This window comes from Silurus aristotelis (assembly GCF_946808225.1).
Source record: "Silurus aristotelis genome assembly, chromosome: 15".
Taxonomy (NCBI): Eukaryota; Metazoa; Chordata; class Actinopteri; order Siluriformes; family Siluridae; genus Silurus; species Silurus aristotelis.
Genome location: NC_139588.1, coordinates 2,895,196 through 2,913,378, shown reverse-complemented (window position 1 = coordinate 2,913,378; position 18,183 = coordinate 2,895,196). Strand labels below are relative to the sequence as shown.

General features: G+C 41.7%; 3 protein-coding genes across 3 annotated transcripts in view; 2 read left to right on the top strand and 1 right to left on the bottom strand.

The window, feature by feature from the left end:
• The window catches only part of LOC310738041 (uncharacterized protein), a 924,051-nt gene that overhangs the window by 64,090 nt on the left and 841,778 nt on the right, over window positions 1-18,183 (bottom strand). The window lies entirely within an intron of this gene.
• LOC310738145 (histone H1-like) overlaps window positions 16,289-18,183 on the top strand; it is a gene marked incomplete at its 3' end in the record, with an annotated part of 212,516 nt that continues 210,621 nt past the window's right edge. The window contains exon 1 of the mRNA XM_083563142.1: window positions 16,289-16,916. Coding sequence (XP_083419268.1) covers window positions 16,320-16,916 — 597 coding nt within the window. The 5' untranslated portion in view covers window positions 16,289-16,319. The remainder of the gene's footprint in view (window positions 16,917-18,183) is intronic.
• LOC310738212 (histone H2A) lies at window positions 17,430-17,846 on the top strand (the record flags this gene model as incomplete). The annotated part of the gene is made up of 1 exon (XM_083563215.1): window positions 17,430-17,846. The coding sequence occupies exon 1, from the start codon at window positions 17,460-17,462 to the stop codon at window positions 17,844-17,846; it is 387 nt and encodes a 128-aa protein (XP_083419341.1). The 5' UTR covers window positions 17,430-17,459.

The following is an 18,183-nucleotide window of genomic DNA, read 5'->3' as shown; positions in this document are numbered from 1 at the left end:
AGCCACGACTACTACACAAACCTTTACCATCCCCTACTTAAACTGAAAGCCCTATTAACACAACACCCTGTAAAAGAATTGGCATAATTAATAGGAAATGTAAACAGGAAGCGAATCGTAGTCAGCAAGATTTGAACCTGCGCAGGGAGACCCCAATGGATTTCAAGTCAATCACCTTAACCACTCAGCCACGACTACTACAAAATTTTCTATCATCCCCTACTTAAACTGGAAGCCCTATTAACACAACAACCTGTAAACTAACTGGATCAGGGTACTTAATAGGAAATGTAAACAGAAAGTCAATCGCAGTCGGCAGAATTCCAAACTGCGCGGGGAGACCCTAATAAACTTCTAGGCCATCGCCTGAACCACTCGGCCACAACTACTACACAATGCTCTATCATCCCCTACTTATACTGGTAGCCCTAACAACACAAGAAAACGAAATTGAACCATATCTGTATAATTAAGTGGAAATCTCAGTTGTCAGGATTCGACCTTACGGGGGGAGACCACAATGGATTTCAAGTCCATCACCTTTACCATTTGGCCACGCCTACGAAACAGATAGCAGTCACCCCTACTTAAACTGCTATCACTATTAACACAAGAAAACGCAAATGAACAATATCTGTATAATTAACACGAAATGTGAACAGAAAATGAATCGTAGACGGCAGGATTCGAACCTGCACGGGGAGACCCCAATGGATTTCTAGTCCACCGCCTTAACCACTCGGCCACAACTACTACACAATTTTCTATCATCCCCTACTTATACTGGAAGCCCTATTAACACAAGAAAACTAAATTTAACCATATCTGTTTAATTAACTGGAAATGTAAACATTAAACAAATCTCAGTTGGCAGGATTCGAACCTGCGCTGGGAGACCCCAATGGATTTCAAGGCCATCACCATTACCATTTGGCCACAACTACACTGTTAGCTGTCACCCACTACTTAACCTGGAACCCCTATTAACACAAGAAAACACAAATGAACAATATCTGTATAATTAACAGAAAGGGAATCGTATTTGGCAGTAATCGAACCTGCTCGAGGAGACCCCAATAGATTCCTAGTCCATCACCTTAACCACTCGGCCACGACTACTACACAAATTGCTATCATCCCCTGCTTAAACTGGACACCCTATTTACACAAGACAACGAAATTGAATCATATCTGTATAATAAACTGGAAATGTAAACATTAAACAAACACAACACCCTGTAAACTAACTTTATCGGGGTAATTAATAGGAAATGTGAACAGGAAGCAAATCGTAGTCGGCAGGATTCGAACCTGCGTGGGAAGACCACAATGGATTTCAAGTCAACCCCTCTGTCCCTGATGGTAGAAGAGTGAAAAGTGTGTGTGGTTGTCCACAATGCTGTTTGCTTTGCGGATGCAGCGTGTGGTGTAAATGTCCATGATAGAGGGGAGAGAGACTCCAATGATCTTTTCAGCGGTCCTCACTATCCTTAGTGGGGTCTTGCGCTCCGAGACTGTGCAGTTCCCAAACCAGGCAACTGATGCAGCTGCTCAGGATGCTCTCAATGGTCCCTCTGTAGAACGTGGTCAGGATGGGGGGAGATGGAGGAGCTTTCCTCAGTGCTCTCAGGAAGTAGAGATGGTGCTGGGCTTTTTTGGTGATGGGGCTGGAGGAGCCTTTCCTGTTTGCACATACTTGGTTATTCACCATGAAGTTAAAAATCCTGAATCGCATTGACCTGGATGCTTCAGCAATAATGTAATACATTTTTAATAACTAATATGTTTAGCTTTTTTGCTGTTGTTTTTCTGTTACTTAAACAGCAAATACACAATGTTGTGATTGCAGCTTGAGAAACTCCATGCCATTGGATACAAGCCTGTTCTGCTTCTTGGCAAGGAGACCAAAAAGAATGAAGTCAAGTGTGAAATATTAACCCCTCGCTGCACACTCTCCTCCTATGCCCAGGACTACCTTCAGAAGATGGGTTCACTTTATGAATACCTTCGTGAAGGTAAGATGCAGCACTGCATTCTTAAAGTCACAGTTCACAACTTGTGTTAAGTATGGCAAAGATTTGCATCAACGTTTAAATCTTAAAGGGACGGCTCCCCCCTAATCGCCTTAAACTCCTAACCTCCTTGACAGTGGAAACTTAGGAGAGGTTTCCATTTTTATATAACCAACACAGAGTGTGTTAGCACAATACTGGGTCTTTTAAAACAATTCAACTTTTTAAATATTAATTTATCTTTAGACACGACCAAACAACACTTCCTCAAACCATTTTCTAATATTTGGCAAACTACAACATGTCTCCAAAATATATTTTTTACCTGTCCACTGTCACAGTTTTATCTGCATAGTATTGTGAGGAATGAAAGTAATTGCACAAAATTTGCTGATGAAGAACTATGACGATTTGTCCTTTATTTTCATATTCATCAGCCGTTGATGACTGAAATGTAGTTTTAGAGTGAACCATCTCTTAAACTATTTTCTTATTCAGTCCCCATAAGAGAGCAAGCTTTTGGGAATGTTGGGAAGAGCACAACACATGCATGTCAAGTTCCAGCTTACCACATTTGCAATTTGGCATCCAAGAACCCACAGAATTTGACTGTATGATTTAAACAGATTAACATTTAAAACATAGAGATTAACCATGAGTTTAAACTGCACCTGTTTTAAGTAAGCAAAACACTTGTTCAACTTGCAGAGGATGGAACCAGGATTCCAGTGGCAATGATGATAAGCTGATGACGCTGCGTCTCACACCCTGTGATCCATTGGAGAACACAAGCAACCCGGAGGAGGTGAGGACCACACAGGTGGAAGAGACAAGAACATGATGGTGGAGCCCATGAGTAATACAGAAGGGCAGGTGAAGCGGATGAGCACTGCAGAGGAGCAGGTGGAGCAGATCAGCACTATGGAGAAGCAGATCAGCACTATGGAGAAGCAGGTGGAGCAGATGAGCACTACAGAGGAGCAGGTGGAGCAGATCAGCACTATGGAGGGACAAGGTAATTAAGACATCTTTAAAGTTAGTTTAATTTTGTAAAGGCTTAAATTGTTTAAACCATGTGGTACCTTAAAATTGCTCAATGTCTGAGGCTTTTCCCCATAGAGCTTTATGCAGGTCCGGGTTGCATGATATATTTTCAGCGTCGGTGCTGCAATGTAAGTAATGCAGTAAGATAATTACACTTGATAAGATTTCTTAAAATAAGAAAACATACCTAACCTTTAGAAAATAGCAAAGTGTTTTAAAACAAGGATTAAAATACTTATTTGAAGCAGTATATTTAGTGTCATTTACTTAAAACTAAGTTGTTCATTCCTTTTTTTTTTAAGAGTTTGCTTTTCTTAATTTGTGTAAAAAGCTCTTAAAACCAGAGCTATTAAACAAGACAACTCTTCTTCATTTAGGATTTGTCATAAGGTAATCTGTCTTAAAATGAGTAAAGCATTTAAACTTAAAACACGGTTATATAAACTAAAATCAAGACCATGCATTCAGAGTCAAAAATTATTTATTCAAATGAAAACCTTTCTTCTTCCACAGAATAGTTACCATGCACAAAACAAAGCTTACTTTACTGCTTCTCAAAATACTGAACTTACTGTAACATAAAACAGTACATGTGTTGCCATTGCTGAACACGGAATCACAATCAACATGAGAATCTGACACTGTAATAAAACTACAAAACAACTTGTAACAGAGATGCCCAAGAAAAAATAATAAAAAACATACAAGTCTTCTGTATAAAGACCCCCATAGATTTATGACATTACTTGTTGCTAGTGTAACGAAGGTCATAAGAACCGTATCAAAACCAAAAAAAGAGAAGAATTATACAAATGCACAATAATTTAAAATCATATTTTAAATATTTTATTTTAAGGTTTTGGGAATCAAATATTGCCAAAAGAAATGAGTAAATGTCCCAAACCAGAAATATTTATGAGATTAAATAATTAAGAGTAGCTCCGCCCTTAATGATTGTTCTTCGTCATCATTGGTTCTGATCAGAGGGGGAGGAGCCTTGAACAGAAAAAAAGATGCATGCCATTAGCAGTACTAAAAAGGAAAAAAAAAACTAAATGAAAACCCAAGCTGATGACTTTGTGAAAGCGATTTCCCTTAGTTCATCTGGTATTATTTAATACCATTTCTCTTTCTTGGTGTTAGTTTTTTACTTTTTTTGTGCTAAGACAACCTTATTGAGTTATGGGTTGTGTATTGTTCAGTCTTTTGTGAAGTCAGACATTTTAAAATCATACTGTGGATAATTCCTCTGAAATGTTTAAACATCTGAGTGAAGTGATAAATGAACAGTTGATTTGCTGCTTTAGTGTTCATGTAGATTGCCAATCGTATTAGTGTGGTGTGTGTAACATAGGTCATGTGGTGTTCTGCTAACCATGCAGTCTCATGCTCTGATATCAGCTATAGGCGGATTGAATGCTCACAGATAAATTAAGCAATTATTTAGATAAAAGGAACAATTTAGTGTTATACAATTGAGTGTCAGTAAATGTGTTGATGCATTTTAAACATTATTACATTGAAATTTATAATTAGAAATATTAATGTGTGTAAATGGGAATTTACTGCAATTATTATTTTCCTGCCTTGTCTTCACATGGTTGTTTTTTTTTTTCCCTCCCTTTGTTCCCTCTTCCTAATTTGTTTGACATCTCTCTTTGATGCTGGATGAGGAGTTCTCGGAGCTCTGGAATTAGAATCGTTTCTACCATCAGCTAGGAGCTCAACATTGATGGAGACTGGTGAGCCCCTTGTTTCTTCTGAACCTGGATCATTTTCTGTTCTTCATCTGTGTGGTAGAACCATAAGTGCACCATTTTCCTTTCCTTTTTTTCTCTCTTCCTGGATTTCCATGAACTTTTTTTGGAATGTGTTGCAGGTCTGAATGACAGGAAATGATGTATATTTACACATGACATGAAGTTGACCAAACAAAACATGAAATATTTTGTGTTCATATTGTCTGCAATGAAATACAAGTCAAAGTAAATTTAGAAATCACTACTTTCTTTTTTTATTTGCGTTTTCCATACTGTCCCAACTTTTTCTGATTTGGGGTTGTAGTTTTCTAGTTTTTCCATTGCGGGACGATTTTACAGTCTTTAAAACGATTTGCATGAAAACTGAATACATAGAATCTATCGAGTCTCTCCATAGATAAAACATTATCCCTGCTGTGGGCCATGTTTACTGCCTGGTCTTAGTATTCATGTTCCTCCAAATGTCACACAAATAAGAAGTTCTGATCAGCTGTACAGGTGTTTTTTGAGCGCTAATATGTGGTTCTATGTGATTCCTATCCAGTTTATCATCTTCAGTGCAATTAAAATCCCCACCTAGAAACAAAAAACCTTCTGAATTGATGTTTTTTAAAGTGGAGCTGATTTTGTTTAGAAAGAGGATTTTTTTCTGCCCCTTCGTAGGTACATAACAAAAATTCATTTCTGTGTTTTCGAATTTTGCTTGTACTTTTAAAATGTGCCCTTTAACTATTTCTTCCATTTTGTAAGAGGTTGGTAGAAAGTGTTTTGAAAAGAGTATTGCTACTCCTCCACTAGTAGAGAACATCCAATCCACTTCAGTTTTATGATCCCTGTGTGATTCCTGAATAAACATGACATCAATCCGTTTCAGCTTTATAAACTCAAACAACACCATTCTTTTCTGACCAGCTCTAGCAGCATTTAGATTAAGAGTTCCTACTTTTACATACTTCATATTGGAAATAGAGAACAACATACCTATACAGTACAGTACAGTACAGTAGTGACACTGGGCGCCAGTTCTTCAGCTGCGTCAGGTCTCCCTTCTTTGGCAGCAGGCACTTTTCTTTTAAACAGTTGTAGCTGCTAATTCCAGGTCTTTCTGAAGCTCTCCACAAGTGGTCCTTGGCTCTTGGACAACTCTTTTGATATTCTTTTTGCTCCTCTGTCTGAAATCTTGTGAGGAGCACCTGGTCATGACTGCTTTATGGTGAGATGATGTTCTTTCTACTTCTGGATTATGATCCTAACAGTTCTCGCTGGAACATTCAGAAGTTTAGAAATCCTTCTGTAACCAATGCTAATAGTATGTTTTGCAACAATAAGGTTGTGAAGGTCTTGAGAGAGCTCTTCACTTTTACCCATCATGAGATGTTTCTTGTGTGACACCTTGGTAATGAGACATCTTTATACAGGCCATTAGTTGGGACTGAAGCAGCTGATATTGATTTTCACTGACACGGGGCAGGACTGCTTTCTAATTACTGATTGATTTCAGCTGGTGTCTCGGCTTCCATGCCTTTTTTCACCTGCCTTTCTTCATGTGTTCAACACTTTTCACCAGATGGAATAAAATTAAAGTAACAAGTCTGTTTTTGAAAATGTAAGAAGTAGAAAGTACAGATATTTATGGGGGAAAAAAATAATGAGTAAAAGTAAAATGTTTTGTAAAAAATAAATAATGAAGTAAAAGACTGATTAAAATTACACTTAAATTGTACAAGAGTCTGTTATTATCAATATAATCATCTTTCTAATAATAATAATAATAATTATTATTATTATTATTATTATTATTATTATTATTATTATGATAATAATAATAATAATAATAATAATAATAATAATAATAATAATAAATCTAGTAATAAATCTTGTAGGTTCCCTGGTGGTCTTTAGGCCATTAGGGTTGCACAAGCCTTAGTGCCGGTCCCAAGCCCGGATAAATGGGGAGGGTTGTGTTAGGAAGGACATCCAGTGTAAAAACATGTGCCAAATCAAACATGCGGATGATCCGCTGTGGCGCCCCCTAATGGGAGAAGCCGAAAGAAAGTTTTAGTAATGTATTTTGTATCTAACAATATTCTACATATATATAAAAAAAAGGGGATAGCTATTATAAAATTTTAAATTATATAATAAAATAAAGAATATATAAAAGTAACAACAATTTTAATCATTTTATTATTTGCTTAATTAATCTTTATCATTACTGTACATTCTGCCCAACATTTAACATTCATTTGTGTATACAATGTATGTATATATATATATATATATATATATATATATATATATATATATATATATATATATATATATATATATATTATATATAGTAGACTGTTTATTCAGCTTGCTACTCCTTAATGCCATAATCTTGTGATCTGTAACCTTTCATTTCTGCACATTTTCTTAATTACTGTACACCTCTATATTTATTCACTGTACTTCTGAATGTCCACACATCTCTGCACTGAAATAGCCTTTATATTTATTCACTGTATATACTTTCATATATACCACTTGCTGTAAATATGCTAGATAGTTATCTGCACTGTAAATATGCTAGATGTTTATCTGCACTTTTGCACGACTGCTAAGTTTTGCACTTCTGGTAGATGCCAAACTGCATTTCGTTGCTGTGTATCTATCTATCTATCATGCTACCTATGTTGTGCTACTATGGCTCTAATTCGAATCATGTTGTGCTGGTAGGTCCCTGATGTGAATCACAGTTAGCATTAGAGCTATAGTAGCAGTACAGTGTTTCATATTAGGGCCCTAGAGGCACAACATATATTAACTTAGAGCCATAGTTGGCCCACATGATTAGTATTGGAGTCATATCAGCGTTACATAATTAGCATTAGAGCTACAGTGGCACATCAGTGTTTTACATCAGGGCCAGGACAGCACAGCATGAATTGAATTTGAGCCATAGTAGCACAACATAATTTGAATTAGAGTCATAGTTGGCTAACATCATTTTAATTAGAGTCACATCAGCACTACATAATTAGCATTAGAGCTACTGTAGCACAACAGTGTTTGACATCAAGGCCCTAGCAGCACAACATATTTTAAATTGGAACTACAGTAGCACGCCATCATTTGACCTAGAGCCATAGTTGGCCAAAATAATTTGAATTAGAATTATAGTAGCGCAACAGAATTTGCATTAGAGCTATAGTTGAAGAACATTGATCCACATCAGAGCCATAGCAGCACAACATACTTCCATTCAGAGGCATAGTAGCACAACAGAATCTGAATTAGGGCTATAGTAAAACAACCTAATTTGAATTTGGGCCATGGCCGCACGACATAATTTCTATTACTGCCATAGTGGCACAACATCTTTTGAATTAGAGTCATAGTAAGACTACATAGTTAGCTTTAGAGCTGTAGTAGTACAACAGTGTTTCACATTAAGGCCATAGCAGCACAACTTAATTTGAGTTTGGCTTAGTGCAGCACAAAGGTAGGGTTAGGATTACCACTTTTCAATTGAGGGTTAGAGCGGCCTGAATGGAACAGGGTTAGGGTTGGTACTGTTCGAATTAGGGGTAAAGCAGCCTGAGTGACATGGAATTAGGGTTAGGGTTGGCACTGTTCGAATTAGGGTTAGTGCAGCCTGAATGACATGGAGTTAGGGTTGGGGTTGCACTCTTCGAATTAGGGTTAGCGCCGCCTGAGTGACATGGAGTTAGGGTTATGGTTAGGGTTGGCACTATTCGAATTAGGGTTAGCGCAGCCTGAGTGACCTGGAGTTAGGGGTGGCACTGTTCAAATTAGGGTTAGCGCAGCCTGAGTGACATGGAGTTAGGGTTAGGGTTGGCACTGTTCAAATTAGGATTAGCGCAGCCTGAGTGACATGGAGTTAGGGTTAGGGTTGGCACTGTTCGAATTAGGGTTAGCGCAGCCTGAGTGACATGGAGTTAGGGTTAGGGTTGGCACTGTTCGAATTAGGGTTAGCGCAGCCTGAGTGACATGGAGTTAGGGTTAGGGTTGGCACTGTTTGAATTAGGGTTAGCGCAGCCTGAGTGACATGGAGTTAGGGTTAGGGTTGGCACTGTTCGAATTAGGGTTAGCGCAGCCTGAGTGACATGGAGTTAGGGTTAGGGTTGGCACTGTTCAAATTAGGGTTAGCGCAGCCTGAGTGACATGGAGTTAGGGTTAGGGTTGGCACTGTTCGAATTAGGGTTAGCACAGCCTGAATGATCTGGAGTTAGGGTTAGGGTTGGCACTGTTCGAATTAGGGTTAGCACAGCCTGAGTGACATGGAGTTAGGGTTAGCACTGTTCGAATTAGGGTTGTTCTGCTACTATAGCTCTAATGCTAACTATGTTGTGCTACTATGGCTATAATACAAATTATGTTGTGCTGCTAGGGCCCTGATGTGAAACACAGTTAGCATTAGAGCTATATTTGCAGTACAGTGTTTCACATCAGGGCCCTAGTAGCACAACATAACTCGAGTTAGAGTCATAGTAGCACAACATTGTTCTGCTACTATAGCTCTAATGCTAACTATGACTCTAACTCAAGTTATGTTGTGCTGCTAGGTCCCTGATGTTTCACACCAGGGCCCTGTAGCCCTGTAGCCACATCAGGGCTAGGGTCCCTCGCAGCACACCATAATTTAAATGAGAGGCATAGTAGCACACTGTACTTTTAATTAGAGTCATATCAGCACTACATAATTAGCATTAGAGCTACAGTAGCACAACAGTGTTTTACATCAGGGCCAGGACAGCACAACATTATTTGAAATTGGGCCACAGTAGCGGAACAGTGTTTCCCACTAGGGCCATAGCAGCAAAACAAAATTTAAATTAGAGCCATAGTTGGCCAACATAATTTGACTCAGAGCCATAGTTGGCCCACATAAATTGACTTAGAGTCATAGCAGCACTACACAATTAGCATTAGAGCTATAGTAGCAGCACAGTGTTTCACATCAGGGCCCTAGAGGCACAACATATATTAACTTAGAGCCATAGTTGGCCCACATGATTTGTATTGGAGTCATATCGGCATTACATAATTAGCATTAGGGCTATAGTAGCAGCACAGTGTTTTACATCAGGGCCCTAGAGGCACAACATATTTCAAATTAGAGCCATGGTAGCACAACGTAATTTGAATTAGAGTCATAGTTGGCCAACATAAGTTGAATTATAGTTATAGCAGCACTACATAATTAGCATTAGAGCTATAGTAGCAGTACAGTGTTTAACATCAGGGCCCTAGCAGCACAACATAATTTGTATTAGACCCATATTAGCACAACATAGTTAGCATTAGAGCTATAGTAGTAGAACAATGTTCATAGAACATGCTACTATGACTCTAACTCAAGGTATGTTGTGCTGTTAGGGCCCTGATGTGAAACACAGTTAGCATTAGAGCTATAGTAGCAGTATAGTGTTTTACACCAGTGCCCTGTAGCCACATCAGGGCTGGGGTCCCTAGCAGCACACCATAATTTGAATGAGAGCCATTGTAGCACAACGTACTTTGAATTAGAGCCATATCAGTACTACATAATTTTCATTAGAGCTACATTGGCGGAACAGTGTTTCCCACTAGGGCCATAATAGCACAACATGATTTGAATTAGAGCCATGGTAGCAGAGCATAATTTGACTTAGAGCCATCGTTGGCCAAGAAAATTTGGATTAGAGTCAGAGTAGCACATCATAGTTAGCACTAGAGCTGTAGTAGCAGCACAGTGTTCCACATCAGGGCCCTAGTAGCACAACACAATTTGAATTAAAGTCATAGTAGCACAACATTGTTCTGCTACTGTAGCTCTAATGCTACCTATGTTGTGCTGCTAGGGCCCTGACGAGAAACACAGTTAGCATTAGAGCTACAGTAGCAGCACAGTGTTTCACATCAGGGCCCTAGCAGCACAACATAATTTCAATTAGAGCAATAGTAGCACAACATAGTTAGCGTTAGAGCTATAGTAGCAAACCAATGTTGTGCTACTATGACTCTAACTCAAGTTATGTTGTGCTGCTAGGGCCCTGATGTGAAACACAGTTAGCATTAGAGCTATAGTAGCAGTATAGTGTTTCACACCAGGGCCCTGTAGCCACATCAGGGCTGGGGTCCCTAGCAGCACACCATAATTTGAATGAGAGCCATAGTAGCACAACGTACTTTGAATTAGAGCCATATCAGTACTACATATTTTTTATTAGAGCTACATTGGCGGAACAGTGTTTCCCACTAGGGCCATAACAGCACAACATAAATTGAATTTGGGCCACAGTAGCGGAACAGTGTTTCCCACTAGGGCCATGACAGCACAGTTGGCCAAGATCATTTGGATTAAAGTCATAGTAGCACGACATAATTAGCACTAGAGCTGTAGTAGCAGCTCAGTGTTCCACATCAGGGCCCTAGCAGCACAACACAATTTGAATTAAAGTCATAGTAGCACAACATTGTTCTGCTACTGTAGTTCTAATGCTACCTATGTTTTGCTACTATGGCTCTGATTCAAATTATGTTGTGCTGCTAGGGCTCTGATGTGAAACACAGTTAGCATTAGAGCTACAGTAGCAGCACAGTGATTCACATCAGGGCCCTAGCAGCACAACATAATTTTAATTAGACCCATAGTTGGCCCAATTAAATTAACAGAGTCATAGCAGCACTACATAATTAGCTAAAGAGCTATAGTAGCAGCACAGTGTTTCACATCAGGGCCGTAGAGGCACAACATTTATTAACTTAGAGCCATAGTTGGCCCACATGATTTGTATTGGAGTCATATCGGCGTTACATAATTAGCATCAGAGCTACAGTGGCACATCAGTGTTTAACATCAGGGCCAGGACAGCACAGCATAAATTGATTTTGGGCCACAGTAGCGGAACAGTGTTTCCCACTAGGGCCATAGCAGCCGCCATTATTTGAATTAGAGCCATAGTAGCACAACATAATTTGAATTAGAGTCATAGTTGGCTAACATAATTTTAATTAGAGTCACATCAGCACTACATAATTAGCATTAGAGCTACTGTAGCACAACAGTGTTTGACATCAAGGCCCTAGCAGCACAACATATTTTAAATTGGAACTACAGTAGCACACCATCATTTGACCTAGAGCCATAGTTGGCCAAAATAATCTGAATTAGAATCAAAGTAGCGCAACTGAATTAGCATTAGAGCTATAGTTGAAGAACATTGATCCACATCAGGGCCATAGCAGCACAACATACTTCCATTCAGAGGCATAGTAGCACAACAGAATCTAAATTAGGGCTATAGTAAAACAACATAATTTGAATTTGGGCCATGGCCGCACGACATAATTTCTATTACTGCCATAGTGGCACAACATCTTTTGAATTGGAGTCATAGTAAGACTACATAGTTAGCTTTAGAGCTGTAGTAGTACAACAGTGTTTCACATTAAGGCCATAGCAGAACAACTTAATTTGAGTTTGGCTTAGTGCAGCACAAAGGTATTCAGCGTTAGGGTTACCACTTTTCAATTGAGGGTTAGAGCGGCCTGAATGGAACAGGGTAAGGGTTAGTGCTGTTCGAATTAGGGTTAAAGCAGCCTGAGTGACATGGAATTAGGGTTAGGGTTGGCACTGTTCGAATTACGGTTAGTGCAGCCTGACCTGATTGGAATTAGGGTTAGAGTTAGCACTGTTTGAATTAGGCTTAGGGCAGCCTGAGTGACATGGAATTAGGGTTAGGGTTGGCACTGTTCGAATTAGGGTTAGGGCAGCCTGAGTGACATGGAATTAGGGTTAGGGTTGGCACTGTTCGAATTAGGGTTGGCGCAGCCTGAGTGACATGGAGTTAGGGTTAGGGTTGGGACTGTTCGAATTAGGGTTAGCGCAGCCCGAGTGACATGGAGTTAGGGTTAGGGTTGGCATTGTCCGAATTAGGGTTAGCGCAGCCTGAGTGACATGGAGTTGGGGTTAGGGTTAGGGTTGGCACTGTTCGAATTAGGGTTAGCGCAGCCTCAGTGACATGGAGTTAGGTTTAGGGTTAGGGTTGGCACTGTTCGAATTAGGGTTAGCGCAGCCCGAATGACATGGAGTTAGGGTTAGGGTTGGGGTTGGCACTGTTCGAATTAGGGTTAGCGCAGCCTGAGTGACATGGAGTTAGGGTTAGCACTGTTCGAATTAGGGTTGTTCTGCTACTATAGCTCTAATGCTAACTATGTTGTGCTACTATGGCTATAATACAAATTATGTTGTGCTGCTAGGGCCCTGATGTGAAACACAGTTAGCATTAGCGCTATAGTAGCAGTACAGTGTTTCACATCAGGGCCCTAGTAGCACAACATAACTCGAGTTAGAGTCATAGTAGCACAACATTGTTCTGCTACTATAGCTCTAATGCTAACTTTGACTCTAACTCAAGTTATGTTGTGCTGCTAGGTCCCTGATGTTTCACACCAGGGCCCTGTAGCCCCGTAGCCACATCAGGGCTAGGGTCCCTCGCAGCACACCATAATTTGAAAGAGAGGCATAGTAGCACACTGTACATTGTATTAGAGTCATATCAGCACTACATATTTAGCATTAGAGCTACAGTAGCACAACAGTGTTTTACATCAGGGCCAGGACAGCACAACATTATTTGAAATTGGGCCACAGTAGCGGAACAGTGTTTCCCACTAGGGCCATAGCAGCAAAACAAAATTGAAATTAGAGCCATAGTTGGCCAACATAATTTGACTCAGAGCCATAGTTGGCCCACATAAATTGACTTAGAGTCATAGCAGCACTACACAATTAGCATTAGGGCTATAGTAGCAGCACATTGTTTTACTTCGGGGTCCTAGAGGCACAACATATTTCAAATTAGAGCCATGGTAGCACAACGTAATTTGAATTAGAGTCATAGTTGGCCAACATAAGTTGAATTATAGTTATAGCAGCACTACATAATTAGCATTAGAGCTATAGTAGCAGTACAGTGTTTCACATCAGGGCCCTAGCAGCATAACATAATTTGTATTAGAGCCATAGTAGCACAACATAGTTAGCATTAGAGCTACAGTAGTAGAACAATGTTGTGCTACTATGACTTTAATTCAAATTGTGTTGTGCTACTAGGGCCAACCCATAGTTGGCCCACATGATTTGTATTGGAGTCATATCAGCATTACATAGTTAGCATTAGAGCTACAGTGGCACATCAGTGTTTAACATCAGGGCCAGGACAGCACAGCATGAATTGAATTTGGGCCACAGTAGCGGAACAGTGTTTCCCACTAGGGCCATAACAGCACAACATGATTTGAATTAGAGCCATAGTAGCAGAGCATCATTTGGATTAGAGTCATAGTAGCACAACATAATTAGCACTAGAGCTGTAGTGGCAGCACAGTGTTTCACATCAGGGCCCTAGCAGCACAACCGAATTTGAATTAAAGTCATAGTAGCACAACATTGTTCTGCTACTATGGCTATAATGCTACCTATGTTGTGCTGGTAGGTCCGTGACGTGAATCACAGTTAGCATTAGAGCTATAGTAGCAGTACAGTGTTTCATATTAGGGCCCTAGAGGCACAACATATATTAACTTAGACCCATAGTTGGCCCACATGATTAGTATTGGAGTCATATCGGCGTTACATAATTAGCATTAGAGCTACAGTGGCACATCAGTGTTTTACATCAGGGCCAGGACAGCACAGCATGAATTGAATTTGAGCCACAGTAGCAGAACAGTGTTTCCCACTAGGGCCATAGCAGCACAACATTATTTGAATTAGAGCCATAGTAGCACAACATAATTCGAATTAGAGTCATAGTTGGCTAACATAATTTTAATTAGAGTCACATCAGCACTACATTATTAGCATTAGAGCTACTGTAGCACAAAAGTGTTTGACATCAAGGCCCTAGCAGCACAACATATTTTAAATTGGAACTACAGTAGCACGCCATCATTTGACTTAGAGCCATAGTTGGCCAAAAAAATTTTAATTAGAATCATAGTAGCGCAACAGAATTATCATTAGAGCTATAGTTGAAGAACATTGATCCACATCAGGGCCATAGCAGCACAACATACTTCCATTCAGAGGCATAGTAGCACAACAGAATCTGAATTAGGGCTATAGTAAAACAACATAATTTGAATTTGGGCCATGGCCGCACGACATAATTTATATTACTGCCATAGTAGCACAACATCTTTTGAATTGGAGTCATAGTAAGACTACATAGTTAGCTTTAGAGCTGTAGTAGTACAACAGTGTTTCACATTAAGGCCATAGCAGAACAACTCAATTTGAGTTTGGCTTAGTGCAGCACAAAGGTAGGGTTAGGATTACCACTTTTCAATTGAGGGTTAGAGCGGCCTGAATGGAACAGGGTTAGGGTTGGTACTGTTCGAATTAGGGTTAGCGCAGCCTGAATGACATGGGGTTAGGGTTAGGGTTGGGACTGTTCTAATTAGGGTTAGCGCAGCCTGAGTGACATGGAGTTAGGGTTAGGGTTGGCACTGCTGGAATTAGGGTTACACAGCCTGAGTGACATGGAGTTAGGGTTAGGGTTGGGACTGTTCTAATTAGGGTTAGCGCAGCCTGAAAGACATGGAGTTAGGGTTAGGGTTGGCACTGTTCTAATTAGGGTTAGCGCAGCCTTGAGTGACATGGAGTTAGGGTTAGGGTTGCCACTGTTCGAATTAGGGTTAGCGCAGCCTGAATGACATAGAGTTAGGGTTGGCGCAGCCTGAATGACATGGAGTTAGTGTTAGGGTTGGCACTGTTCGAATTAGGGTTAGCACAGCCTGACCTGATCGGAATTAGGGTTAAGCGGGCAACGAGGCACACCTGTCGGCCTGGGACTACTAGAGCACGGGGCCATGCACGAGGCGCGCCAGGCCTAGTGGCGAAGACCAGACGATGACAAAGATATAGGGAGTCCGGCTGCGGGAGGCACACGGGGAGTTTGCACACCTGCTCCATACACTAACACGTGCTTCACACAGCCCACAAGAGCCAGCGTTCCCAATACTACGCACAGCATTCACACACTGCCAATGCGTCAGACACATTGACAAGGATCGCCGTTCACGTGAAACACACGCTGTTCCGCCGACATGGATGTAACTCACCCCTTTTTACACTGCACTCTGCACAAAATGCGCCGAGCGCCGGCTCGAGCGCCAGGCGCGCGGTGCACTTCCGTGCAAAACGAGAGCGACCACTGCTCTCTATTCGGCCATGACGGGCCTCGCGGAACACTTGCAAGCCCGTACGCGCGAAATGTGTGCATATTCGCGCGGGATCTTGTCTTCGGCGTCTTATTTACGACGAGAAACGCTGCGAGAAAACACACTCGCGAGCGTGTCGCGGAAGCGGCGGCTGCCCGGTTGAGTCTACAACGTTCTCATGCTCGGTTTTAAGACCGGCCCACCAGCAGAGGGGCGGGAGGTTTCTGTGTGTTACACAGCGTATACAGAGTCTGACTCGCACTGAGATACTACAGATACTAGAGAGATGGCAGAAGTTGCTCCCGCGCCCGCCGCCGCGCCGGCTAAAGCGCCGAAAAAGAAAGCAGCGTCGAGGGCCAAGAAAGCCGGCCCCAGCGTCGGCGAGCTCATCGTCAAAGCGGTTTCCTCGTCCAAGGAGAGGAGCGGTGTGTCGCTCGCCGCCCTGAAGAAAGCCTTGGCCGCCGGCGGATACGACGTGGAGAAGAACAACTCCCGCGTCAAGCTCGCTGTCAAGGGTCTCGTGTTGAAGGGAACTCTTCTACAGACCAAAGGGACCGGCGCGTCTGGCTCTTTCAAGCTAAACAAGAAGCAGACCGAAGCCAAGAAGCCCGCAAAGAAGACCGCAACTAAGGCGAAGAAGCCCGTCGCTGTTAAGGCGAAGAAACCCGCCGCGGCGAAGAATCCCAAGAAGGTGGCGGCCAAGAAACCTGTTGCCGCCGCCAAGAAGTCCCCGAAGAAGGCAAAGAAGCCCGCAGCGGCTGCTAAAAAAGCCACCAAGAGCCCGAAGAAAGCGAAAAAGCCGGCGACTCTTAAAAAAGCAGCCAAGAGCCCCAAGAAAGCAAAGACCGTGAAGCCCAAAGCGGCGAAGCCCAAGGCTGCAAAGGCGAAAAAGACAGCGCCCAAGAAGAAGTAAACATGTTTGTTTGTTTATTTCATGTCTACCTTAACTAAACGGCTCTTTTAAGAGCCACCTATATTTTCCCCCAAAGAGCAACATTTTGAATCCTCCCATGATGAAAGTGAACGCGAATACAAGATAGTTTGCGTATCCATATGTCATAAATCCCTATGTAGTAGTTATAAAGATGCTTATGATTATATGATATATGTGTCGTTGTACACATTTCACATGAATGTTGTTTCCTGATACCTGTGTCTCCCATGAGCGCGCGCTCAATCCTCAGTCACACACACACACACACAGAGACTATTAGGGAGGGGAGGTGTGTGTGTGTGTGTGGGGGGGGGGGGGGGTTGTTAGGCTAAAGCTGAATGAGTGTCACCATTTGTGCATTTGTGATTGGATGTTGATCACATGGTGTTCTAAGCCAATGAGAGAGTGGCTGTGTTGCCTATATCTGAGTTTTCAGCGCGAAGCGTTCACTATTATCGACTTGTTCCTTGAACAAATCTGATCTACAGCAAAATGAGTGGAAGAGGCAAAACCGGTGGCAAAGCCAGGGCCAAGGCCAAGACTCGCTCATCCAGGGCAGGACTGCAGTTTCCTGTAGGCCGTGTGCACAGGCTTCTGCGTAAAGGCAACTACGCTGAGCGCGTCGGTGCCGGCGCTCCCGTTTACCTGGCGGCTGTGCTGGAGTATCTGACCGCTGAGATTCTGGAGTTGGCTGGTAACGCTGCCCGTGATAACAAGAAGACTCGTATCATTCCCCGACACTTGCAACTCGCCGTGCGTAACGACGAGGAGCTGAACAAACTGCTCGGCGGAGTGACCATCGCTCAGGGTGGTGTGCTGCCTAATATTCAGGCTGTACTTCTGCCTAAGAAGACTGAGAAGGCTGTCAAGACCAAGTAAAGCAGTCCAATGCTGTTTTTGTCAGTACCCAAAGGCTCTTTTAAGAGCCACCCACTTTGACTCAAAAAGTGCAAGTTTGTTACTTTGTGTATATAATTGTATTCATTCTAGAAAGTTGCACCCAAGAGAATCACATTTAATAAAGCCCATTGGAATAGTCTAATAATCATGCCATTCTCATTAGTGACTTAGAAGCATAAATATAACGGAAGTATTTTTACTTTTTTTCTAAATTGCGACGGCCGTCTTTGTGTAACTATAGAACAGAGGAAAACAGTGCTGTGCAAGAGAGCCGAGGGAGGGAGGGAGGGAGGGAGGGTGGGGTGGGGTGGGGTGT